Below are 27,450 nucleotides of genomic sequence, written 5' to 3' on the forward strand. Positions count from 1 at the left end.
GGCCATTGATTACCATGGCGACGGTCGAATGCACATTATGGACCGAAGCCACGGAAACAAGTCCCTCGTCTGTTAAAACCAACAAAGAACATTCTGATTGGATGGAAGAAGAAATTAAACGACTGCGTCATAATGAATCTATAATGCATTTCATGGAGGTAGCTGTGTACCTCCATCAGAGCTTCAGATCCACTCCAGGTGTCATAGATGCATCAACACTGATGTGGAACCAGGTTTCAGGAGCATCTCTACTCCATTTACCCCTTTGGATTTGATCTGTGATGTCACTGTTACTGTAGCACACATCCGTCAATCCGTCGCCCCCCCCCCCCGTCAGCCGTTTGACGTAGTGGTTTTGTCCAGAAAGATCCGGTTCTCTGAGGCTCACGAGGAGCTCGGGGTTCCAACAATGAGAGGAAGGAAGCTTCTGAGGAAGCTCGGAGGGACGGCCTCCTGGATCAGAACCAGGAATCACAGGCTGTAACCCAGTTTCAGTCGGGTTTCTCTCCTTTTTTTTGCTGATTCAGACTTCTTTCATTCCAAGAACTGTCATTAAAAGCATAGGCAGAGATTTTTCTAACTTTTATTTCATGGACATTCTGTCCGTGATGACCAAATATGTTTGTACCGAATGTCACCTTAATCCGTTCAAAGGTTCATGACCCGCAGAGGATGAACCCACACCCTCCTTCATGAAATACTCTCTTTGCTGATTTCCCAATTTTCTTTGTTAACGGTTGATTCAGATTTTGGACGAACGCGTTCTTTCACGGAAAAAATGACTCCAAAGAGGACGAAGAGAAGTTGGGTGTCGACTGGAGGCAACCGGTCCCACCTAAAGCCTATTTACCCTTAACCCCCCCCCCATCCAGCCGAGGTTGACCTTTGGAGGAGGAGTATAGTGAGTATAGTGAGTTTGTATTTGATGAACGATCCATCTGCTGATTGATTGGACGCTCGTGTCTCATTGATCGGAGACTATTGAGAGGAAACAATTCATCTGAGGCTCCCGACCGTCCAAATCTAAATGCCGGCCCGATGGTGGCGCTTGGGGGGAAAAGGTCAGGGGTCACCTAAATTATTCATGAGCAGTCACTGGAGGAAAAGGAAAGCAAACTGGATGCAACCCAGAGCCACAGAAGGTCTGCAGCACCGAATTACAGATAATATCAGAACTTCTGACCTTTAATTGACCCCCAGCTGTGTGTGTATGTGTGTAAAGGAAGGGGGGGAGGAAGTGTGTGTGTGTGTGTGTAAGGGGAGGGGGGGAGGAAGTGTGTGTGTGTAAGGGGAGGGGGGGAGGAAGTGTGTGTGTGTGTGTGTAAAGGAAGGGGGGGGAGGAAGTGTGTGTGTGTGTGTGTGTGTAAGGGGAGGGGGGGAGGAAGTGTGTGTGTGTAAAGGGAGGGGGGGAGGAAGTGTGTGTGTGTGTGTGTAAAGGGAGGGGGGGAGGAAGTGTGTGTGTGTGTAAAGGGAGGGGGGGAGGAAGTGTGTGTGTGTAAAGGGAGGGGGGGAGGAAGTGTGTGTGTGTGTGTGTAAAGGGAGGGGGGGAGGAAGTGTGTGTGTGTGTAAAGGGAGGGGGGAGGGAGTGTTTGTCTTCGGGGAGGGATCCCTCTCAGAGCATCACAGACGTTCTGCTGTCTGTGTGCTGGAGATAAGACGCTCGGAGGCAGCAGCACCACTGAGACTGAAAAAGGTCTCCAGGCCATGATCTCCTGCCTGGTCCTCCTGCCTGCCCCCCCCCCTGTGGGCTTTGAGCCTGTGTGGTTTCTCCTGCAGGCTGGTGAAGGTCTGCTTCTTTACTCCGACATGAATCCACGTCAGAGCCTTCGATGGAGTGAAACATGAACCTGATCAGCTGATAACCGTCCCTTAAATGAAAAGCTGACCCCGTGTGGCCTCTGGGACTCGCTGACCTTTTCTCCGCAACAACCGTGTGGACGTATAAGGATCCCAGTCCTGCTCCCCAGAGGATGGACCTTTTACCCCACTGGCTTGATTCTGGTGCTGCTTTGTTGACTCTTAAACTGCTCAAACACGACCTCTGAACCTCACGTCACTGTTGAAATGTCTTTGAATTGTTGACGTTGTCGTTCTGCTGTGAGAGATGTCAGCAGCTGCTCCAGACTCTGCGTGTGCTGCAGGGAGCGTTGCCATGACGATCAGGGGTGTTGTCGTAGTGTGTGTGTGTGTGTGTGTGTGTGTGTGTGTGTGTGTGTGTGTGTGTGTGTGTGTGTGTGTGTGTGTGTGTGTGTGTGTGTGTGTGTGTGTGTGTGTGTGTGTGTGTGTGTGTTTGTACAGCACGTTTCAACATAAGGTTCAAAGTGCTTCACATCAATCCGTCTTAAATTTAAAAACATTTAAGAACATTAAAACATGAAACAAGCTGAAATTGAATAAAAGTTTCCGTTAGTGTCGGCTGCTCTAAGCTCACCTGCAGTGAGCTCGAGGATGAAGAAGCCGTCTCGGGATCAGCAGCTGCTGCTCAGAGGTGAAAATGAACGTGTGATGATTCTACTTTGAGCCTTTTTCTCGCTGCGTCTTTGAAGTGTTTTTGCTTCCTGTGGAGAAGCTTCAACGTGACCAAGTGCTGCTTCCTAATCAAACGGTTCTTCACCAAAGATCCCAATTTCAAGCTCAACTTAGCTCGACTTTTTCTGATGCAAATGTTGGTGACTCGTGATGCGTTCAAGTAGCGTCGGAGGGATGCAAACTGACAACGATGACAGTTTTTAAAGCTGCTGGCTGTGATAAACGGGGTCGTTTTAGTGATTGTTTGTATAAAACATGATTTTCTGTCCCGTCAACAACAACAACTGATCTGAAAGGAAGGTTCGTCTGTCCCATAACGCCCGAGGGACAGTCCCTCAGGGACATTTCTGCTAGGTAGGTCCAGAGAAACGTCCTTCGGGGCCACAGGAAATGGAGGTGTTGTAGGAGGCGATGGAGGTGTATGGAGTCATGTGATGCGCTGGGAGCCGCAAGGTTGGTGGTTTGAATCCCGGCTGCCCCATGTGACATGTTGAACACATGAGTTATAATGCAATGTAAGTCACTTTGGATAAAATGTAATGATGTGATTGGTGGAACAGAATCAGAAGATGAATTTCCATTTCCCATGAAACGTTTCCGTGTGTACGTGTGATCATGTGATCAGTGCTGTCAGTCATGTGTCATGATGATTGACAGTTTGACAGCTCCTCAAATCACAATGTTAATAACCAAACGATATCATGCTTCACTGTTTATTACTGATGATGACAGCATTTAATTAACTAAATAAAAAAAAACGTAAAATTTCTGCATGTTGAAATAAAAAGCTTCAATTCAGAAAAAATTAAATGACGGGAAGATAAGCTTAAATTTCCCCTTTTCTGCTTCACATCTGGACTTGAGAGTCTCAGCAAACTATAAATAATACATCTAAACACATTCTAACAACTGAACAGTTTAATAGAATATATATATATAATACACAAAACACAAAACTTTATCACCAAGAGCATTGAGTCCTTTTCTTTTTTTTAACACAGTTGCTTCCAATGTTTTAATTTGCATATTGGAGGCGAAATGAGTCCAACGTGTTGAATATTTGACGAGCCGCATTGAGACTTCAGTCCTGACGTCCCTCTGCAGCGTGAACGCGTCCCCGAGGGCTCGTTCCCTCACGGATCTCCTCCTGCCTGCCCCCCCCCCCCCCCCCCCGCTGGACGGGGGTCCGGAGGAGCGAACCCACACAGCCAGCTGTCTGCAGCCGATAAGCTTTGACTCCCAGAATGCATCTGGTGCCGACACTGTTGTAACGAGCGGAAAGAACACGTGTTGAATGACTGTCCTCCTACACGCAGACTCCTCTCTGAACATATAAAGTCCTAAAGATATGGAGTTCATCATCAACTGCTGCGTCCTCCTCCTCCATCACGTCTCCGTCTGTCTCAGGTGAACAAGCAGCAGCTGCAGGCGGTGAAGGAGCGTTTCCTGGCCTTCCTCAGCGGGGAGACGCAGATCGTGGCGGACGAAGCGTTCTGCAACGCCGTGAGGAGCTACTACGAGGTGAGGCTGCTCCTGATGCTCCTCAACGCGGTCACATGTTGTGTCACATGGTGGTGAATCGAGAGAAAGAAGAAAGAAAGCTGAATTACGTCAACATGGCGCCTCGACCGCACGCACACACACACACACACACACACTCCACCTGACCAGTGGGGCCTGCAGCTCCTATGACGACCCTCCCCCCCCCCCCGGGATCTTTACAGACGCTAGTAATGGTCCGTCTCACCAGTGAAGACGTGTCCTCTGGTGTCTTTTAATAGTATGACCCCCCATTTCCCCCCCCCCCCCCCCCTCGACTCCTGGCCCGCCGCTCCGCTGGTGTGTAAATAATTAAGCGAAAACATTTAAAGCTCCAATTAATTGTAGCAGCGGGGGGGCGGGGGGGGGCTCCCCTCCTGCTGATCGATTCATTAGTAATAATGGCTGACATTTGTGTCCAGAGAGCGAAGGGGGGGGGGGGGGGTAGTTTGTGAACTACACACACATCAGAAACATCAGGAGCCAATAAGCAGCATCTTTGAGGAGGTCCTTCCTCTTCCTCTCCGTCCCTCCTCATTAACTCCTGGGGGGTCAGGAGGAAACCTCACTAAGGGAAACACATGTGACAGTGATGTGGCATCTAGAACATTTCTACATGTGGGAAGTGGAGTGCTGTGACCTGTCAATCACAGTAAGCTCCGCCTTAAAGCATCCTCTGCTGTATGGTGTACAAGGTTTGACGGTAAATGGATCATGACTTTTTAAATGCTGCATACTTTTTACAGAGGAGACATTAAATATGAGAATGAGTCCACCGTGTTGCACCAACGTGTTTCTACGGGAGCCCGGGAGGGTCAAACCAGCCCCCCAGGATGTTGTTATTTGACTTATAAATAGATAAAAAGACTCTTAGTTTCTTATTGTTGCTTGGGCAACATGTCAGCAGGGAATTTGGCCAATTTTCAAAATAAAAGTAATTCTAAGGCCTGGTGCTGGTTGGACACGTCGGCTGTAAAGTATTTGAATTTTAATCCCTCTGTTTTAAAGCATTAAAGCGTCACACACAATGATGACCTCACTTTGACCCCCCCCGCCCCCCCGTCTCCTCCTCCCTCCCCAGGGCTTCCTTAAGAGCGAGCGCGTCTCCCGGATGGTCCACAGCGGCGGCTGCTCGGCCGGCGACTTCCGCGAGATCTTCAAGAAGAACATCGAGCGGCGCGTCCGCAGCCTCCCGGAGATCGACGGCCTGAGCAAAGAGACGGTGCTCAGCTCCTGGATCGCCAAGTACGACGCCATCTACCGGGGGGAGGAGGACGCGCGGCGCCCGGCCCAGCGCCCCCACCTGAGCGCCGCGTCGGAGCTCATCCTCAGCAAGGAGCAGCTGTACGAGATGTTCCAGCAGATCCTCGGCATCCGCAAGTTCGAGCACCAGCTGCTGTACAACGCCTGCCAGGTGAGCCTTTGTGGTCACATGACCGTTGGTTTACACAATCTGGTCAAAGCAAGCGGTTTATTTTGGCTGTGATTTCCAATGAGACGAGTAGAACAAAACCTGTTATGAACCAATTAAGCTTCTGACGTGATGCGTTCAAAGTCGCTGTGATGATGCCGTTGTTTTCTGCTGCGTTTCCTTTCCACGGCTCGTACGGTTTGTTGGTTCATCCTCTCCCTACACGCCGTGACCATAACCGTTTAGAGAAGACATCAACTTCCCTCTGTGACACCGCCGGTGCCTCCATCACCGAGCAACCGCTGTCACTTGACCCGTCCAGCGTCCCGGTGCACTGTGGCGCCGACCCGACGCACTGCTCCGTGTCTGCGTCTGTCTGACACGTTGACACAAAGGCTGGTTGTCATAGCGATGATCCGAGAGACGGAATTAGAAAGAGTCATGGCAACGTGTGTGTGTGTGTGTGTGTGTGTTGTTTCGTGGCGCTCTGTTTTCTCGCCGTCTTCCTGCGACCTGGAGCTGACTCACGCAGTCTGTCAAACATCAGCGGCAGGTGCGGCTCGCTGTGATGTCATCGTCTCACGACAGCAGACCTGTGATTAAATGTACCCGCAGAATCAAAGCGAAGGTGCGTTTCATTCGGTCGCCTCTCAGTGGCCTCTAATCAGCTGTTCATCAGTCTGTTTGCTCGGGACAGAAAACCTACTGCAACTCCCATGATGCCACACTGCGCTATGACCTCATCAATAACCACAACATACAAAAACACAATGAAACTCGAGTTGACACCAGACGGCTTGCTGTTTCTTCCTCAGAGTTAATTAGGACTCCGTGATCAGCTGATCGCATCTGTGACGACCGCCGATATGACAACCCCCCCCCCCCCTCCCTCAGCCCCCCCCCCCTCCCCCTCCGGGGACACTGAGCAGAAACAAAACCTGTCAGATCCTCCGTGAGCTCAGCAATTAGAGGATGACAGGAAGTCTACTTTGTTCCCAGAAATATCTCCAGTGTCATTTGTGTCTTTGTTGAGGCTGAATGATCTGAAACAGCTTCTCACTCTGACCGTCATGTGAGATGTTGCCTTCATGGACACGTCTCTGTCACTCCTCAGTCCACACACACACAAAAAAGATGGCTGACTCGAGGTTTGGAGGCAGGGATTCGGGGCGGGGCTACACGGTGATTGACAGCAGCTCTGGCTCACTTTCATCAGCTTTTTGCTCTCTCGTTGAAGCTCAGCGTGACCGAAGGAAGTCGTGCTTCTCTGCGAGTGAGAGCGCTTGATTCTGTGAAATTAACGTCTTATCTCTGAAGGTTCCACTTTCCATCACAGAAGGTTTTTTTTTATCTCCCATTTGTCGGCTCATCGTAGATTTTCTTTTCTGCCGAGTCAGCAAAAGCGAGTTCAGTTGTGTCGCTCTGCCTTTCTTCCTCGTTGAAGCTGCAGACTGGATCTAAGAAATGGAGGATGAACAGATTGACCAGGTTTTGAGTGCGAAGGCGTCCATAGAGACGTCGTCCTGGTGTTTAGTAGAGACCTGGGACCTGTGTGTGTGTCTCTAACATGTCGACAAAATGAGACCACGCCCACAACTTAGTTCTGTCCAATGCTCAAATTTATTTATTAGTTTGTTGGAGCCTGGTGGACACCAGAGGAACTGCAGCTTTAAAACATCTCTCCTCTCTGATTGGTCGAAAGAGGTGATTAAGAAGCTGATGTGCTATTTACAAACCCTCGCTCCTGATTGGTCGTTTACTGACGTCTGTTGCCACCTGAGATGCTAAATGGTTTATTAATACCCAGCCTGCTGATTGGCGTATTGATTGTGCAGCTCTCTGATTGGCCGCCTGATGTGACTTTGTCTGGTCTTTCTTTCTCAGCTGGACAACGTGGACGAGCAGGCGGCTCAGATCCGCAGAGAGCTGGACGGAAGGTTACAGCTGGCCGAGAAGATCTCCAGGGTGAGACCTTCATCGTGTCACGATCCGACCTCGAGCGCATCAACGCCACCGACAGTAGCGTTAGCCGCTAGCTGTTATTTAGCTCTCCTCCTCCTCATGCTGCTTTCAACACAGATGTGTGAGGTCATCAGGACAGAAGTTCATGCTCCTTTCTGGGTCCTTTTTTATAAAACTCTTGAGGTTCTGCTGCCACCAGGTGGACAAAACATCATGATCCGCTACAGTCAACGTGGTCTCGTTTGAATAAACTTTATGTTCAGAATCCAAGAGCAAAGAGCAAACTAAATCTGCTCCAAATGTATTTGTTTTATCAGTTTTTCATTGTTAAAATGTAAAATCGGGTGTAAATGGGACCATTTGAATATGGTGATGATCTCCACCACAATGCAACGTGTCCAGGGTTGACATGCAGAACGTTCTCCTCCATCAGTGAGACATTCCTAATGCACGTCCCCCGCTGGGTTCAAGACACGGATGTCTTCCTCTGTCCCACTCAGGACGGGAGACACCCGAAGTTCGTCTCCGCCGACATGGGGCCCCTCTACGTGGAGGAGCTGCGCTCCTCCGTCAACCTGCTCATGGCCAACCTGGAGAGCCTGCCGGTGTCCAAAGGAGGTCCGGACTTCAAGCAGAAGCTCAAACGCTCCACCATGAACAACTCCTTCCTGGACATGGGAGACGAGGGAGACGTCCTGTCCAAGTCCGACGTGGTGCTGTCCTTCACTCTGGAGGTCTGTGTGGACATGTCCCATCTGTTGGTAGTTTGGTAGACGTTCACAAAATGTGGATTTCCACAGTTTCCTGATGCTCTTCAGATAGTAAAATGAATCATGAAGGTAACGGCCACAGGTGTCTTGTCTTTTGTCTTTTTGAAGTTTGTGGTTTGTCTCCAGATTGTGATCGTGGAGGTCCAGGGTCTGAGGTCCGTGGCTCCGAACCGGGTGGTGTACTGCACCATGGAGGTGGAGGGAGGAGAGAAGCTGCAGACGGACCAGGCCGAAGCCTCCAGACCGCAGTGAGTTGTGGTGCCTCCAGCCCGTCCCAGTCAGGAAGACGCTGTCCTCGTGTCCAAACGGCACGCTTGTGGAGGACAGACATTTGTGAGGTGGTGGATGAAATCAATGGATCCTGAATATTGATGTGATCAAGGACTTGTGATATTTATTTCTCTGAACATGCTTTATAAGAACTACTAGAAGTTGTCAGACATTCATCATGAGGGTTTGATGTCTACGAAGTCGTTTATTCCTACTTTACTTTACTCAGGGATTCATTTTCACTTCTATTGTTGGAGTAAACATGAAAGTGCAGATAGAAGTAGTGATGGTTCAGTGTTTGAAGTGATGCTGAAAGCACCCCGTTCCTCCTGTGAAAAGGATCCGGTTTTCTCGTATTTAAAAGCTTGAGGACCAATTATCAGAAAGGTCAAGCAGCGCTGGAGAAGATGGTCGCAGCGTGGCGCTCGGATTACGCGAAGCACTCCTGCGCCCCGTTGCCTTGGAAACGCTGGAGTTCAGCTGCGTGAAGAGGTCACCTGTCACACAGCATCACGCATCGAGGCGTGACATCGCGGCAGGGGGTCCTTGGGTGTTGCCGCCTTCCTCCAGTCCACATTTCGACATGCCGACATTGTTGTTAATATTTGGACCACTACGGGCGCCGTGCTGCACCTCACTGGGTCCAACAACAACCCAGTGTAGTGAAGACCTGGGCTCCTTCTCCACAGTCTAGAAGCCTTGAAATCAGACGCGGTCCCTCGGTGTCTTTCAGGTGGGGGACGCAGGGGGACTTCACCACCACCCACCCGCTGCCCTCCGTCAAGGTGAAGCTGTTCACTGAGAGCACCGGGGTTCTGGCGCTGGAGGACAAGGAGCTGGGCCGGGTGAGTCCGTGTGTGGACACGACGACACACAGCGCTATATCACTGCCTCATGGGACACCCCTCATGGGACATCCCCCCCCCCCCCCCCAAAGTCACACTGTAATACGGATCCTCAGGTGGTCCTGAACCCAACCACCAACGGACCGAAGCAGGCCGACTTCCACCGGATGGTCGTCCCCAAAAGCAGCCAGGACACCGAGCTGAAGATCAAGCTGGCCGTCCGCATGGACAAGCCCCCCAACATGAAGCACAGCGGGTGAGTCAGTCTACGGGTCTGGTACAAAGAGGCCCACGTGCTGTACAGGGCCCGGAGGTGGCAGGAACCAGGCTGCATTCTGTGTAGTGACCAGCAGGGGGCGACTCCTCTGCTCCCATAGACGTCTATGAGGAAATGACTCATGATGGTCCATTTAGAGTCAATCAGACCATAAAGAGGGGCTGCTTTAGGGCGGGGCCTAATGCTGATTGACAGGTCTGTACATCCCCTTGACTCCAAATAAATTAACTGCATGACGACACCAAATACTCTAAATTTCAGAACCAATATGAGGCGTCACCACGACTACGTCAACCTCTATGTTCACATGTACACGCTGTGGTGGTGCTGTGACTGGCTGTTTCTGGTCACATGACAGACCAGCGGGATCATCACTGAAAAATGCTACTTTCCACTCATCTAATGGAATGTAAACCTTTTTTCTCAATTTGTCCTCATAAGAGACGAATGTGCAGAGATGCAACAGAGCGACAGCGCCACCTGCTGGTTGATGATCACATGATCATCCTCCCGCCATCCTTTCACTCATCCTGAGGAGCTGTTATAAAGGCAGACTTCTGATTGGACGACAGCGTTTTGATTGATCGGAACTGAGAACACATCAAGTTTAGATCTCATCACATTGATATTTTCACATTAAAATGATGGTAGATGATGAATATTTAAAAACGATATAGATTATAAATTGTTGAACAAATGACTTCATTAGTTCCCTTACCCCTTGTGGGTATAATATTATATTTATTGATAACAAATCTGTGGATGTGCCACCAGACACTGAAGTTAGTGTGTGTGTGTGTGTGTGTGTGTGTGCCCTAAGGATAGTTAGAACATTGTGTTTAGTCTGCAGTTCTTACTTCCTGCCACAAGACGGCAGCAAAACCTCATGTTGCAGCAAAGAAAGCAGCGGTTTCATAAGCAGATAATAAATAATCAGGTGTAGAGGAATAAAACCATCGTATCACAGGATGCTTCCTGTTGCTTTTTGGTTGAAGGTAGAATTAATTATTCAGTTATTTAATTGAAGTCCCATTAAAATGAGAAGGGCCGCACTTTTACTTCAAAGCTGGTTTCCTTTCCTCGCCTCCTCTGCTCTTATCTTGGGTTTTAGGAACTAGGATGCAGTAAGAGGAGGCGAGGAAAGGAATGGAGGATGTACCACCTGGTGAATTTAAAGGAACTCACACTGAAAAGTTGCACTTGCAGGGGAACTGATTCATAAAACTACAGCAACATAACCTGTACATTTAAATAAAAGTTATATTTAGGAGAACCCGAGGGATACATTGATCAAATGTCAAATGAAAGACCAAATAATTATTTAAATGAAACAAGGAGTTTGCAAAAATTATTTTTGGGGAATTTTTCTCAAACAAAGCCAAAATGAGGAAAGGGATCCAGGAAAGGAGTCGAGGAGGCTCAAGTAATCGAGGGAGAAGGTGCAGTTGCAGGAGGCGTCCACTCGGGGTCAGCGTTCCTCCTCCATCAGCTCCACCTGCTGCTCCGTGACGGAGGAGAGAAATGATTCAGGTTCAAGAATCCTTCAAAAGGCCAAAAGAGAAGTGAACGAAGATGGTTTTAGTTTAGTGAGTAGAATCATTTTATTCATCTTCAGTCGCCTGATCAGAAAGTCGTTACCATGGTTTCATGTTTTATGGAAACATGCAGATGCTTTAAAATGTAAGCTTCTCTTTGTTTAAAAAGCATCTTTATTTAAAGAGAAGAAAAGCAGAAGAAAGCATTAAATTATCACACTTTTAAAACAAGAAGAAAATAATTCCCGGGTCAAATTAAAACTACAAAAAAACCTATGAATTCTTTTTTTTAAATGTGGTTGAAACGCTAAATATTTTGATCTTTTTAGTGGCGTTTTCCTAAAGGTGAAACAAATCTCAAATCAACATCAGTGTCGTTTGCAGAACCCGACATTCACTAATTTATTTATAGGAAACTGCAAACTGATATCTGTGAATTAAAGTGGAATGAAAAGGGTAATAAATACGTTGGCATCGTCTGATTCCTGGTTGTGTTCCAGGTACCTGTACGCCTCGGGGCAGAGAGTCTGGAAGCGCTGGAAGAAAAGATACTTTGTCCTCGTCCAGGTAAACGCATGAGACCTGTTGATCTGTGATTGGTCGATGGGTCCTTTTCATACAATCACCTGATCAGAGAATGGTTTCCCACCGCTGAAGCTGATGTGTGTGTGTGTGTGTGTGTGTGTGTGTGTGTGTGTGTGTCCCTCCCTCCTGCAGGTGAGTCAGTACACCTTCGCCATGTGCAGCTACAGAGAGAAGAAGGCGGAGCCTCAGGAGCTGATGCAGCTGGAGGGCTACACGGTGGACTACAGCGACCCTCAGCCAGGTAGAACACACACACACACACACACACACACACACACACACACACACACACACACACACACACACACACACACACACACACACACACACACACACACACACACACACACACACACTGTTCTCCAACCTGCCATTACTTCTGATTTCATATGATTTCTGTTTTTGACAGAAGTTCCCGTCTGATGGGCTACGTTTACATTATTGATCGTTGATCATATTGATCACTCTGTTCAGAATGTTGCTCTAGAAGGTTCCCGGGGGTCGTATCCATGGCGACGAGTCTGATCTGAAGCATTTCATCACCTCCCATGATTTCTCAGTTCATCAGAATTATGTGAAAAAACATGAGATATGAGAGTCGATGAATCTTATGACTTGAATTAACTTTATTTGTAAAGCTTTACAGACGGCGCACAAAAAAAGAAGCGAGTAAAAGACGACACCTGGCAGATTCAGTGACACGTCATTGCCTCCTCCTCAGGCCTGCAGGGCGGCCGCGTCTTCTTCAGCGCCGTGAAGGAGGGCGACCTGGTGATGCTGGCCTGTGACGACGAGCAGGACCGGATGCTGTGGGTCCAGGCCATGTACCGGGCCACGGGGCAGTCCTACAAACCGGTGCCCCCCCCCCAGAACCAGACCACCAACTGCAGACGAGGAGTCCAGAAGCCAGCGTCGCCCATCAGTAGGTCCTTCCTCATCCCTTCCTCTCCTCCTTCCTCATCCCTTCCTCTCCTCCTTCCTAGATCCTTTTCTTTGATGTCTCTTCTCACCCCCCCACGTGTCCGTTCTCTCACCGGTCATTTGACTCATTACGTCTTCGTGCTCGCCAGCCGGGCGCCACGCTGACAGCTGATTACAGCCCCGAAAATAAAGCACCTGTCGCGTTTCCTCCTTTAATGGACGAGTTTGGAGCATTAATCGCGAGAGGTGATGACAGGAAATAGAGTGTGTGTGTGTGTGTGTGTGTGTGGAACCCTGTGGGTGTTTTTCAGAAAAAGGAAAGTGAAATTTAAACGACTGCACGTGTGTGTACACACACACACACACAGTGTTATTAGGTGTGTGTGTGTCATAATGGTTTGTGGATAACGTAAGAAGTGATTTGGTGAGATCTTTACTACGGAACGTTTCACACCGGCAGTCGGTCCCTGAAGCCGTCGTTGCCAAAGTCTGGGTCGGGGACCACAGGAGGGTCACAGGAGGTTTTATTGGGGTCGCCAAATACATTCGCAAGTGCACCAGATCCGGGTTGACAATACTTTAAAAGCTACTGCTTGTTGCCCGGCAACAAGGATGTTTCTCAAGACCTCATTCCAGCTAGTAAGAAACATTGAGGAGATTATCAATGAATCCTTCATTACAAAAAGAAATCCAGCGTCCATTTTAGTTCTTCACGTAGGACCCGCGTCCATGTCCCCATTCAACTGAAGAGGACGGAAGGACAACGTGGTGAAAAGTCCCACGGCTGCTATCGTCATGACAACCGTGGGGGCACGTTTTGTTTTTAATCATTTTTTTAAAGCTCTTGACTTGGTCATTGATTGTTTGGGATTGAGTGAGATCGTAGGACATCGTCCTGATGTTTACCTGACATCACGCCATCGACTCGCTCGCCACCGCTTCAGTAAACAACAATCAGAGCATCGGACATGAGAAGAAAAGGACAAAAGTCGCTGAAGAAACTCCGGCCGACATCACTTCCTGTCTCCAAACTAGTGGAAACCTAGCGTGTGAGGACGTGTCGCTCCAGATGTTTTCACTGATGTTTTTACGCCTGTCTGTTTCTGAAGAGGCGGCTGGTCAGTGTGACAGCACGACGTCTCTGACTGTCCGCTCGTCTTAACGGGTCCGACGCAGGTGGAAGCAGCTGCCGCTCTAAAACTTTCGGTCCCTTATGTGCCCCCCCCCCCCCCCCCCCCCCAGTCCGATGGGCTTGTCTGTCTGTGTCTTTGTCTCCGCTCGCCCTGACATCATCGCCGCCACCGCTACGCTCCGACAGGCAGATCAAGTCACATCTCGGCGCACCTGAAACCAAAACGCCCCCCCGACCCCCCCTTCGCCCGCGTCAATAACCTGCCATCAGCGGCAGGCCGCCACCTCTCAGAGCAGGATGTCACATGGATGTGACTGTTGCCGTGACGATACCAATGGAAGCTAGAGGAGATGGATATGGGGAGATTGAGCGCAGAAAGCTGCACGCACGCACGCACACACACACACATGCACACACACGCACACACACACACACGCACACACACACACACACACGCACACACACCTCGACTGTCACTCAAACACGCTGCTTTGAACAAGGAGACAAAGACGGACACAAACCGCCATTTAACATTTTAGAAGGACTCACTTTTGTAACACGTCAAATTAGAGACACTTCCACCAAAAATAAGTCTTTATTTATTCACCTCATTCTTCTTCGTGGTCCAAACACGCCGTCTACACTACCCACAATGCAATTTGACTGGTTAACGGCGTAGACTGAATGTAAGACGTGGACGTAGTCGGCGTGTTGGTCAGGAAGTGACCTTATATGGACTGAGGAGGTATTCGCATTAGAGTTTCACTGTACACTTCTTCGGCGGCGTTCCCTTATAGCTCCTCCCCCCCCCCGGTCATTACTGGGGGCGGGGTCCGCCCTCGGAGCCCCGATGAGAAGCAGTTTGAGGAACACAAAGTGAGGAGACGAAGCAGCCATCTGTGCCTGCAGACACCCATCCATATTTTCTATCACCCAGCCCCCCCCCCCCCCCCCCGCCGCAGATAATAGCTGAAAGTTGGACTTGACACGGATCAACATCTCTCCTCCGCTGTCTGTCCCCCAATCAATACTCCCCCCCGCCCCCCCCCTCTTATTATCAGCACTAATCTATATCTCTTTGTCTCGTTTTCTTTAGTCCCCCTTTCTCCAGATGACATTAAGGCCGCTCGTGTGTTCCAGAGGTAACGGAAGTGAAAGTGACCTACATCGGAATGAGACCGAGGGAGGGGGGGGGGGCGGCCAGAGGGCAGGGACGAGGGGGGGGGGGGGGCGCGCGGCGCGTCGATTGGAAGTTGATTGTGGAGATTTCACTTTTGCCGTCTTTTATTTTCTCTTTTGGACAAAGACGGATGGGGAGGAGGGGGTGGGGGGGGTCTGAGAGTCCTCGCGGGCTTCTCTTGCGTCCACACAAAAACAAAAATGGCAGCGTTAATGAAACCAGCAGATCGGGCGCCGGGCCGCGGGCGGGGCCGGCGTGGAGGCGGCGCCGGGCTTTCTTCAGTCTTTTGTGGGGCCATGTGTCGCTCTCAGAAACTTCCCATCACGAAATGTTCTCTTCTGCCCCTGCAGATAAAGGCCGAGTGGGGAGTGTTGGGCTTTTCTTTTGGCGGGGCCATTAACAGGAAGGCCTGAAAGGACTGGAAATGAACCCGGCTTCTTTTATTTTCCTCGATTCTCCCGTCGTTGACCCCGAAGCCTCGTTATCGCCTGCTATCTATCTCGTACTACTATCTGTACCTCGTACTACTATCTGTACCTCGTACTACTATCTGTACCTCGTACTACTATCTGTACCTCGTACTACTATCTGTACCTCGTACTACTATCTGTACCTCGTACTACTATCTGTACCTCGTACTACTATCTGTACCTCGTACTACTATCTGTACCTCGTACTACTATCTGTACCTCGTACTACTATCTGTACCTCGTACTACTATCTGTACCTCGTACTACTATCTGTACCTCGTACTACTATCTGTACCTCGTACTACTATCTGTACCTCGTACTACTATCTGTACCTCGTACTACTATCTGTACCTCGTACTACTATCTGTACCTCGTACTACTATCTGTACCTCGTACTACTATCTGTACCTCGTACTACTATCTGTACCTCGTACTACTATCTGTACCTCGTACTACTATCTGTACCTCGTACTACTATCTGTACCTCGTACTACTATCTGTACCTCGTACTACTATCTGTACCTCGTACTACTATCTGTACCTCGTACTACTATCTGTACCTCGTACTATTATCTGTACTAGTATCTGTACTAGCATCTGTACCTCGCACTAGTATCTGTACTAGTACCTCGTACTAGCATTGCTACCTAGTACTAGCATCTCTGTACCTCGTACTAACATCTTTTAGATTCAAGGTTATCGTCCTTTTTCAAAGCCTCATAATAACTTTCAGTATAAAAAGTAACAGTTAAATAACTCGTAAAGGTAAAGGTTGAGTGATTAATGTGTTATAAACATACATGTAACACTTATTCATGTTATCATCATAGCTCACTGGTTCCCTCCCAATCAAGGTCGCTCACATGGTGGCATCATTAACTATGCTCCGGGGGGGGGGGGGGGGGATGTTGACACAGTGACTATGACGGTATCTTTGTTTCCTTCTTTTATACCACACCTTTACTTCAAGGCTTCAATCATCAATGTAGAAGGACATTAGCAGATCAGATGGGAGGTCATTGCGGGGTCGTGAGTAACGTGTCCCTCTGTCCCCGTGTCTTCAGGTCTGGACCCGTCCCAGCGGCAGGGCGTGGAGGGTCTGATCTCGGCGGCTCCGTGCCGCTTCGACCACGCCGCCCTCTTCAGCGTCCTCCAGAAGCGAACGCTGCAGCACCGCATGAACGACTCCTTCTCCTGCCTGGTACGTCTCCACGTTCATCACAGCTTAAAGTAAAAATCACCTTCAGAGGAGAACTGATAAACTCCAGAGAAGATTTAAAAACTCAAATGATCCTTACGGCTTCACTCTTTCATAATAAAAGCCTTGGTCTTGGGCTTTTATTATGAAAGTGATTTCTATGATCTTTGAGGACAGAATCTCCTCCAGTGAAATTCAATTAACTCCTGAGAAAAGAAGAATTTTACCCTCCACGTTCTGACCCGCGTTTTTATTTCCTATTGCTCACAGTAACTTGCAGTTTAATGTACTAGTACACTACTAGTACACTACTAGTACACTAGTACTGTGGCACTTGAGAAGGAATGGAGGCGACGTTGTAGTTTAGTCGTGAAGCGAACCACTTGACTCTCTGCTGGCAGCTGAAGGCTGAGTCTCAAGGCCTCTCTTTATTCAGCTTTCTCTTTCTCTGTGCTCAGATAGTTTGTTAATGTGAAGCCCCCCCCCCCCCCCTCCCCCTGCGTGTTAAGCCTGGGGGGCTCTCTCACACTGATTGAGAGGATAAACGCTCTAATCAATACATCCCAAATAGGGAACATGACCCTCCTAGACAACTGCTGGGTTGACTCAATGGAGGGAGGGGTGCGGGGGGGGGGGGGGGGCGGGGAACCTAATAAGTGTGTGTCGGGGGGGGGGTTTCTACGAGGGGTTTGTGTTGTGTGAAGCGACGGAGCGCGAGCCCCCGGATGCGTGCACATTTGATTCACATTTAGTTTTGTGTTTGTGCTGCAGTGGATCGATGTCCCTCATTGACCTGCGTCCCCGTTTGTCTCCGTCCCGCCACAATAAAACACGCTAGTCCAGACGTGTCGTACAGGATGTGGCTCAGAGGGGAAGAAACTAACTAATAGTGGTGTTAATTCAAATGCTTTAAAAGCATTTTAAATTCATTCAGACATGAAAACACCTCATGTGAGACAGCGTCCACACAGGGGACAAAGGCCTCACTGGACACTTTGGTTTGACACTTGTCTTCTGCTGCTTGAGGAGCCGTGTCGTCCACCAGCTGGGCCCGGCCCGGACCCGGAGATCTGCTGTGGATCAGAGAACTTTCATTTAGAAAGACGCGTTGAGCGGAGGGACATCTGTGCCTGCTTTCATTCGCTCTACCTGCCTCACCGGGACTCTGCAATTAGACGGATCCTTTCACGCCGCCCCCCCCCCCCCCCCGGCTCCTCGCCGCTCGGCCTTTTGTCAAAGCGGAGGGCTTTGTGCTTCCAGCCTGAGCCCCCTTTTCACCGAGTGCTGTGAGAAAAGGCCAGTGCCTCGGCGTGGGGGACATCTGTTGAGAAGTGGCTTGGATTCATGTCATGGACGGGGTCATATTTTATTCACAAAGAGTTGAACCCAACAACAACAACAGTAATTAGGCAGAAATTTGGTTTGTAGCTGAGGCCCAGAGTCCCGCTGACGAGATGAGTGGCGTTCCCACCAATGATTGAAGGGTTGACCCCCCCCCCCCCCCAGTGGAGCTGCCTGGTGGACTCCAATGGTCCCGTGTGGGTGGTACCAGGAGGGAAAGGACGTGGCTCAATCCAAAGCAGGGAGCTCTAAGTTCTCCACCTCACATGTAGGTCTCTCCTGTAGAAGAAGATGTTTGGTTACCTGAAGTCCTTCAGGCCTCGGATCAACATCAGTGGGGGTGGAGACCAAAGAGGAGCTAAAGGGAGGCCATCTGGTGGACATCGCTGAATGTTGGTGTTACTGTGACACCTGAATGTTTTGTACATTCAAACAGTTTCTTTCATTTCCTGTTAAACGAGGGAGAAACTAGAGAACTCATTAAACCCCCCAGGACCATCTAAAGCTCCACTCTACATGGTTTCTCTTCTGTGTGACCGAGCGAATGGGATGAGTTCGATCATCAACAGCTTGTCTTCGTCCAGGACCCCCCCCACAGGCCGTTCCTTCCCAAACCTCCGGCTAGTAAAGCAGAAGGAAAAGGATCATGAGAAAGAGCACTGAACCGGACAAACATGTTTACCTCTTGTTGTTAATCCACACTGTGACGTAACCCTGACCCACTTTGGACTTTTACTTTGAAAGGGGCCTCTTCCACCCATTAACCACAGAGTATGTTCGAGCTTTAGTTACATGAAGAGGCTTCAGAACCAGAAGCCCGAACTGCAGAGAGTCCCGCCGTGTCCTTTTTTAAAGCAGAAAAAGGCGTCGTCGCTGTGGGCAGGTTTCCGTCGGCGTGGCAACGGAAAAAGTAAACTTCTCAGTGCTCTGTGGGAACTAAATGGCCTCGGCGTGTCTGGAGACGCCCCCGTGCCCCCCGAGCAGAGCGGGTATTTCTGTGTCGGCTGATTCTGCGAGACGGAGGCGACAGACCCCCGACTGTGGGGGGGGTGGGGGGGGGGGGGTCACAATCGGAAATGTTTCCACGGGCCAGGAGAAGTCTGGAGAACCCGCTGCATCTCTTTCCTCCGTCAGCTTCCTGTCGGGCGGCGAGCCACACGCTGCTTTCACTCTCTCTTCCTCCCGCAGGGGGGGCGTGGGGGGGGGAGTCGCCGGCCGACGCAGCTCCTAACGAGGCAGGCGGCTCGTTAGCCGCTAATTGAGCGGTCAGCGCCAAGACGGGAGTTCGCCATCTGTTTTGTCGCAGAGGAACATCTTGTCGCTCCGTTGTGATATTAATAGCTCGAGCTCACAGGACGGAGAGAAGGAGAAACAGAGAAGGAGACCAGGGGGAGGCGCCGACCAAACTGGAAGGGGGGGGGACACTAAAAGGCCCGCAGAGGAGAAATGTGCCAGGTCCAGTTAACCCCGACAGGAAGCAGCATGTCTGAGAGTCAAAATAAAATACAAGTCCTCAAATGATCTTTGATGCTCAGACAAGTCCTTAGTGAAGGACAAGAGATGGATGGCTTCAGAACCTCAATGTGTCATTTCACTAACCAGAACCAGACATAGAAACCAACCAGAACCAGACCTAGAACCAAGCAGAACCAGATCTATAACCAACCACAACCAGACCTATAACCAAACCAGAAACCAGACCTAGAACCAAGCAGAACCAGATCTATAACCAACCAGAAACCAGACCTAGAACCAAGCAGAACCAGACCTAGAACCAAGCAGAACCAGATCTATAACCCAACCACAAACCACAGACCTATAACCAACCAGAACCAGACCTAGAACCAAGCAGAACCAGATCTATAACCAACCAGAACCAGACCTAGAACCAAGCAGAACCAGATCTATAACCAACCAGAACCAGACCTATAACCAACCACAACCAGACCTAGAACCAAGCAGAACCAGATCTATAACCAACCAGAACCAGACCTATAACCAACCAGAACCAGACCTATAACCAACCACAACCAGACCTAGAACCAAGCAGAACCAGATCTATAACCAACCAGAACCAGACCTATAACCAACCACAACCAGACCTAGAACCAAGCAGAACCAGACCTAGAACCAAGCAGAACAGATCTATAACCAACCACAACCAGACCTATAACCAACCACAACCAGACCTAGAACCAAGCAGAACCAGACCTATAACCAACCACAACCAGACCTAGAAACCAAGCAGAACCAGACCTAGAACTGTGTTCAGGGCACAGAATATAAAACCCAGCAGATGAAAATCAAACGTTTTCTGCTTTTCTTTCTTGCTGTAATTATTTTTTCTGTCAAAACTTAAGCCTCAAAAACGTGTTTTGCAGAAATTCTCTTAATTTGTTTTTTATGTCACAATCAATACAAATAACTGATGTGAAGACAAAGGAGACTGAAGCAGCTGTTTATGGATCAGCGATTTCTTTTTTATCAATCCCATAATAAACACAACAGACTGGATCTGAAATGCTCGCCGTGTGTCCTCGGTGTCACATGACCCCCCCCCCCCCCCCCCCCCCCCCCCCCCCCCCCCACAGGTGGAGGCTGTTGACATGTGTCTCCAGGTAAAGGTGCACGTGGGACACACAGCTCTCGTGCACAGTGGTCATCGGCCGACCAATCAGAGTCCAGCACATTTCGTTATTTAATTAGTTTTAGCAGTTTTAGTTTGTTGGGCAAATAGTGAAAAAGTGTGTGTTTGCGTCTCCCGTGGCAACAGGAAGCTGCTTCACCGAAGGACGGCGTCCTGGTCTTTAGAATGAAAGGTCGTGACGTGAACATAAAGTACAGAAGAAACATGGAACCAAAGCTCCTCGCTGGCTCTTTCAGCATGAACCTGTTTCCGAAGTCGTGCTGTTTGTGTCTTGAATGCAGATGTGCGTTGTGCGTCTCTTCTTCATCAGGGCTGGTTCAGTCCCGGTCAGGTGTTCGTCCTGGACGAGTACTGCGCCCGCTACGGCGTGCGAGGCTGCCACCGCCACCTGAGCTACCTGAGGGACCTGATGGAGTACTCTGAGAACAACGCGCTGGTGGACCCCACGCTGCTCCACTACAGCTACGCCTTCTGCGCCTCCCACGTGCACGGAAACAGGTCTGTCAATATCAATAATCAATAATGCACTTCTATTAGAGGCTTTTATTTTGATAAACTGACGATCATCAAGGAGGACAAATACAGGTCTTCATCTCGGAGGATGGAGTCATTATATATATAATATATATATATATATATTTTCTGTCGGTTTGCCCCAAACAGGAAGTGTGAATATTCCACGTCCCTCCTAATGGAGGCATTTGTCCACAATGGGAACAAATGAGAACGGGTTGGGTCCTCCGCCCGGATATGAGCAGCAGCGGTGTCTTTTAGCCACTTGTTGGCGTCAGCTTGGCTCCAGCGGTTCAGTCCCCCCCCCCCCCCCCCCCCCCACCATGCCCCCCCCCGGCTTGACTCCCCGGCTGGTAATTACTGATATCTGTGCTGTGTCTCTTTGTCCACTCATTTAGTGAATTAGAAAGAGTGATGATTAGCGTCTCCAGCAAATCGCCAGTTATGAAAAGGGGGGGGGGGGGGTGGAATTGGCTTTTTGTCAGTTGGAGCTCTAATTTGAATAATTGATGCCCATTCAGGGCTCCTGAGTGGGTGTGGACGGGAAAAGGAGCTTTTGGGATGGCTGGCAGGCTCCCAGGTGAAGAAAGAAAAAACTTAATTACAGAACTCAAGTTTCCCCCTGAGGGCCGACGGGAGAGTCCAAACTAGTGAGGGGGGGGAGGGGGGGGAGACAAAGGGAGGCGCCACGGAGCGATCAACAGGAGGGCACTTGAGAAATACTTCACAACGTCGTGTACGGAAATGTGTCCGACTGTTCTTTTCTTCGATGACCGAGGGAGGGGTCGTGGACGTGATTTGATCGTTTTCAGCATCTTTGTGATGGAAAAATAACTCTTTTCAGCAACACTTTCCTCCCTCTGCATCTTCTACCTTTGTTCTGTCGCTGTAATGACAGAAGTTAAATATTCTCTCCTGCTACAGTTGTTGCTCATTTGTCAGTAAAACCAGACAAACCTACAGAGGGGAGCGTCATCGATGGAGCACATTGCACTCGTCTGGTTTCCCTCCAACCGGACGTCAGGCAGCAGAAGGCTGGGAGGTGCTGTAGCTTTGGGCGCTAGCTGGGTTAGCTTAGCTAAGGCTCTCCTCCTGGGGAGGTGGGTTTTTTGACTCTACAACCAGCAAGAGAAGAGTTCTCCCAACAACAAACCTGCGTTCCATCACTGGTTAGAGAGCTGTCAATCATTGTGTAGCCCCGCCCCAAAGCATCCCCCTCTTTATGGTCTGTTTGACTCTAAATGGACCATCATTCACTAAATGAACATCATGCTGCATTGAAGAAGACTTGAAACTAGAGACTGAGACCATAAACTCATGTTTACAATGTTTACTGAGGGAATAAATCAAGAGAGAAGTAGAGTCATTTCCTCATAGACGTCTATGGGAGCAGAGGAGTCGCCCCCTGCTGGTCACTACACAGAAGTAGAGTCATTTCCTCATAGACGTCTATGGGAGCAGAGGAGTCGCCCCCTGCTGGTCACTACACAGAAGTAGAGTCATTTCCTCATAGACGTCTATGGGAGCAGAGGAGTCGCCCCCTGCTGGTCACTACACAGAAGTAGAGTCATTTCCTCATAGACGTATATGGGAGCAGAGGAGTCGCCCCCTGCTGGTCACTACACAGAAGTAGAGTCATTTCCTCATAGACGTATATGGGAGCAGAGGAGTCGCCCCCTGCTGGTCACTACACAGAAGTAGAGTCATTTCCTCATAGACGTCTATGGGAGCAGAGGAGTCGCCCCCTGCTGGTCACTACACAGAAGTAGAGTCATTTCCTCATAGACGTCTATGGGAGCAGAGGAGTCGCCCCCTGCTGGTCACTACACAGAAGTAGAGTCATTTCCTCATAGACGTCTATGGGAGCAGAGGAGTCGCCCCCTGCTGGTCACTACACAGAAGTAGAGTCATTTCCTCATAGACGTATATGGGAGCAGAGGAGTCGCCCCCTGCTGGTCACTACACAGAAGTAGAGTCATTTCCTCATAGACTACTATGAGGAACCACCGGTGAGTTGAACTTCTTCTGGTTACTCTTATGGCCGGCTGCATGCGGGGGGGGCTGGTGGAGGGGGGTGGAGGGGGGGGGGAGATCACCGGGTGCGTTTGATCCCCGATCAGGGTTAAAGGAGCATTACAAGAGCTGGGGGGGGTGTAGATGTCCGTTCGCCTCCCTCTCACCTGTCACGTCTGATCCCCTCCTCACGGAGCCATGTGACAGCAGCTTTTACCTCCCCTGCGCCCCCCCGCCCAAACCACTCCATCACCCGCCACTCAGCCTGATCTCCTCTCCACCACTCCTGTCAGCCGGCCTCAGGCGGGGGGGGGGGGGGGGGGGGGGGGGTACTTATCGTTTACACTGGAGCCCCATCGACTGTAAACACACAGACCTCAGTCTGCAGAGCCCCCCCCCCCCTCGCTGACAGCAGCCTCGCCTCCACCGCGCTCGCTTCATTTAGCAGCAACAATGTGTCTGAACCCCGACAAGCTGTCGCATCGCGCCCGCGAGGCCGCGTGAGCGAGGGGGGGCGGTGGGGGGGGGGGCTCTGTGGGCTGCGTTTAAGCGCCTGGCTCCTTGCCAGCGCCTTCCTCGTCCGCAGAGGAAGTGGAGGGTGTGAGTGATATTTTTTTTGAGGGTGGGGGGGCTGTTGGATGATGATCAGAGATTAATAATCCAGATAATTGATTTCTACACTTTTAAGTTTGCTTCTGCAGAATGTTTCAGAGAAATGTGGCCGAATCTGAAAACAATTTAAAGTATTTTAATAAATATAGTGTTACCCTTGTTTTTTTGGGGGGGGGGGCCAGTCAAACTCATACAGACATCCATAAATCCATCTCCGCATTCATCTTTGCATCCGCTTCCCCGTGTGCCTCTACATTCACAGCAGTGATTGACAGGAGTGTTACAGCTATCCCCCTCACCACGGAGCCCCCTCCCCCCCCCCCCCCCCTCACGGCGAGGACGCGGCGGCGGCGCTCGGTCGTCGGGGGCCGCGGCGGCGAAAGCTTCTCACGAGACAACAACTCATTACCAGGCAACCCTCCTCCCGCCTCCCTCCGGCGCCTGCGAGTGCCGTTTGGAGAGCGCTGCTTTTCTCTTTCAGCCGCGCAGACAAAAGCACAGGAAGTCAAGGCCGGCGCTCTGGGGCTGATTGCATTTTCCTCCTCGCTTTTTTTCCTGCCAGAGTGGCTATTCAGACGAGGCAAGAAGGGAATGAAAGCTTTACAAACATTAATGAAGCGCTCAGCTAACAGTTTTCCCTTTTTTTTTCTTTGTGGACTCTCCTCCTGCCGAGGAGGAGGAGGAGGAGGAGGAGGAGGAGCCGGTGGGATTGGTTGGCTGAGGTCAGCCTGGATAGTTTGGTGAAAACAAGTTGTCTGAGCGAGAGAGAAAGCAGCTGCAGCGCTTTGTCGTAAACGTTCACTTCCTTTTCTCACTCCCGAGGTGCTGCGAGGCTCGCCGCGGCGTCGGCTGTGAGGACGCCACGGCGAGCCTCGCAGCCGACGCCACGGCGTGGGTCTCCTATGTGAAGCAGTCACACGGCTCTGTGCCCGGAAGCAGCAGAACGTCTGTGTTGAATCCAGGATCAGGACCTCAGGTCCTCGTGGACGGGCCCCGTCCGAGATTTAGTCTGCAGTCACCTGTCAATCAAATGCAAACGTTGGGTCGACTTATCAGGAGAAGAAGCCGTGGCCTGGTCTCACTTCTCTACTCGACCTTTAATCGGATTTTAGATTTAATTTGACATAAAGGCCATCAACACAGTTCCAGAATGTCTTTGGGGAGCATTTAGGGAACATTTAACTCTTCCTAAAGGTCTCCTTTAGGGCCCAGAGGCTTTGTGAAGGTCTAATGTGCTCCATCTTGTTCCTTCAAGAGAAGCTGAAGTTCTCTCCTCCACGTGGGAAATGATCCGTATTAATCCACAGGAAGGGGCGGGACTTCCAATCGCTGTAACACAATAAGAAGCAGATCTTTATGAGGGGTTCTCTCTTAAACCGGTGTGTCATTGAGTCATTGTGGGGGGGGGGGGGGGCTGCTGGTCCTCAGCTGATGTGATGGTTCTGCTCCTCAGGCCCGATGGGATGGGGACGGTGACCGCGGAGGAGAAGCAGGACTTTGAGGCCATCAGAGGACGCATCGTGTCTCTGCTGGAGAACCAGATCACACATTTCAGGTAGATGCACTCACACATTCACACATTCACACATTCACCCATTCACCCATTCACCCATCATCCACACTGATCCAGACCGTAGTGTTTAAATGTGACGCAGGTTGATGACCTCGTACTCTAACGTACCAACACGACCCCCGAACCCACAAAGCACTTTTTCTTCATTCTTCACAACCCTTTGATAATAAAACGTCACAATGGACGCAAGGCATTCTGGGTGTTCTCAGCGCACAACAGGTGTGCGTCCGACGCGTCTGAATGGGCCTTTAAACCCTGCGCGTCTGAGGGGGGGCTCCATCTGGCCCTGGAGGGGGGGGGGGCAGTAACTCACCTCAACATGAGGACGAGCTGCTGCTCTTACTCCTCACTGCAGGTTGGGTACATAGTCACAATCTGCTGTGCACTCCCACGGTGACCTTTGACCTGGGCATCACATTCACAGCGGGGCGGCACTCTCCATCCAGGCCTCAATCAGGCCTCAATCAGGCCTCCGATGCCTTTGGGTTAAAGGGTTCAGTGTTTGGGGTCATCCTGATAAACGATCCCACCTGAATGAATGAATGAATGAACGAATGAACGCCACCAACTGCAGACTTTTACTTTGAAGAATGAACTGACCCCTCGAGCAAAGTGCTGCTCGCTGGTACGTTGAAGGCACATGTGACCGTATCGATGAAGGTGGATCTAACCGAACATCCTGCTTTTGTTTATTTAGTTTCTGTTCACTTGTCAATTAGAGACGTGAGAAGCTCCCCGAGGTGAGAAGAGCTCCGTCTGTAATTAGAGGAATGGAGGCGGCCATCTGTCTCGCTGCCTCCATCTTGCTATTCTTCTTATCATCCTCCCCCCCCCCCCCCCCCCCCCCCCACACACACACACACACACACACGTTGTCCTTGACCCCCCGTGTTGTTCCTATCTGCAGGTACTGCTTCCCCTTTGGACGACCAGACGGGGCCCTGAAGGCCACGCTGTCGCTGCAGGAGCGGGTAGGGCCACACATTTGTGGGCGGAGCCAATAATGACCTCCCACGTCAGCTGTTAGGAGGACGCAGTAATAATCAGTAGCTGAGGTATTCAGGTTTTGCACAGCGTCGAGGTAAACATTCTCCATTGATCTTTTTAGGAGTCATAAAGCACTTATTAAGCCTCATTCCATGTGGATCTTCAGCTTCTAACCCTCTGCCCCTCAAAGCTTCCTTCATACGTTCATTGAGTGAACAGCTGAATGTTGTTCAGAGACAATGAACCTTCACCAGTTTATTATGAAAGTCGCTTTGTGTCATTTCAGAGGGAACTTTGGGAATCTATTTGTATCCAAAGAGAAATCAGAAAAAAAGCAAAACTCATTTAAAGACGCTACTTGGATTAGCCGAGCTAGCTAAGGAGGAACTGGTGTTGTTTCAGGTTCTGATGAAGGACATCACCACGCCGGTCCCTCCCGAGGAATAAAGAACCTGGTGCGGAGATGTTTGAAGAACGCCGCTGAAATCAACTACAATCAGCTGATGGAGTACGCTCAGGTAAAAGGTGAGATGTTTGCAGCTTTTAAATGCATCTTCTGCCGGTAACACGCTGCACTGTGGAGCCTTCACTGTGACGCCCCCTGTGGACCAAAGAGGTAGTGTCCTCCAGCACCAGGTCAGGCGGTCTGCTCTCAGTCCTGGTTCTGGTTCTCCCTCCAGCAGGTCCAGCAACAGAGCCTCTCTTTAAAGACCACCGTTCAGGACCCGTTTGTCCCTCCCATGAAGGCTCCTCCTCTGAGGAGCAGGAGATGAGCAGCACTGAATGATCTGGTCTAATGAGGCAGCTGATGTCCCCTGTGTCACGATGGAGTGTCTCCTCTCTCCTTCAGCCGATCCTCAGGCGTCTCCGGGGAGGCGCCTGGAGGACGCGATGCGCCTGGGGGAGCTCTGCATGGAGGTCCTGCAGCAGAACGACGAGCATCACTCCGAGGTAACGTCGGCCTCCTGCTGCTGCTGCTGCTGCTGCCATGACAACCGAGACGCAATTATTGTTAAACATTTAAACAGAAATAATGAGATGTTGCAACTGTAAAAGAGGACACACTAACACCCATCCAAAGACATCAGTCAACACGCTGCACAAATAACATTTAAATCGCACAAATAACATTTAAATCC

The 27,450-nt window shown here is 50.2% G+C and overlaps 1 protein-coding gene and 1 long non-coding RNA gene across 2 annotated transcripts in view; one reads left to right on the forward strand and one right to left on the reverse strand.

Annotated features, from left to right (window-relative positions):
- LOC119195461 (calcium-dependent secretion activator 2) overlaps nucleotides 1-27,423 on the forward strand; it is a 37,169-nt gene extending 9,746 nt beyond the window's left edge. The window contains 17 exon segments of the mRNA XM_062563017.1: nucleotides 3,937-4,050; nucleotides 5,150-5,482; nucleotides 7,364-7,444; nucleotides 7,942-8,175; nucleotides 8,338-8,459; nucleotides 9,215-9,326; nucleotides 9,443-9,582; nucleotides 11,639-11,705; nucleotides 11,856-11,964; nucleotides 12,445-12,645; nucleotides 16,492-16,628; nucleotides 20,924-21,111; nucleotides 25,205-25,306; nucleotides 26,232-26,295; nucleotides 26,714-26,753; nucleotides 26,756-26,836; nucleotides 27,162-27,423. Of these exon segments, the coding sequence (XP_062419001.1) occupies nucleotides 3,937-4,050; nucleotides 5,150-5,482; nucleotides 7,364-7,444; nucleotides 7,942-8,175; nucleotides 8,338-8,459; nucleotides 9,215-9,326; nucleotides 9,443-9,582; nucleotides 11,639-11,705; nucleotides 11,856-11,964; nucleotides 12,445-12,645; nucleotides 16,492-16,628; nucleotides 20,924-21,111; nucleotides 25,205-25,306; nucleotides 26,232-26,295; nucleotides 26,714-26,753; nucleotides 26,756-26,836; nucleotides 27,162-27,364 (2,328 nt within the window). The 3' untranslated portion in view covers nucleotides 27,365-27,423.
- Nucleotides 19,536-20,421, reverse strand: LOC134131247 (uncharacterized). The gene is made up of 3 exons (XR_009956644.1): nucleotides 20,223-20,421; nucleotides 19,783-20,177; nucleotides 19,536-19,643 (listed from the first exon to the last, which is right to left on the reverse strand). It is a non-coding gene; the product is annotated as an uncharacterized LOC134131247 (long non-coding RNA).
- Nucleotides 27,424-27,450: the final 27 nt, after the last annotated feature.

This window comes from Pungitius pungitius, chromosome 6 (assembly GCF_949316345.1).
Source record: "Pungitius pungitius chromosome 6, fPunPun2.1, whole genome shotgun sequence".
NCBI lineage: Eukaryota > Metazoa > Chordata > Actinopteri > Perciformes > Gasterosteidae > Pungitius > Pungitius pungitius.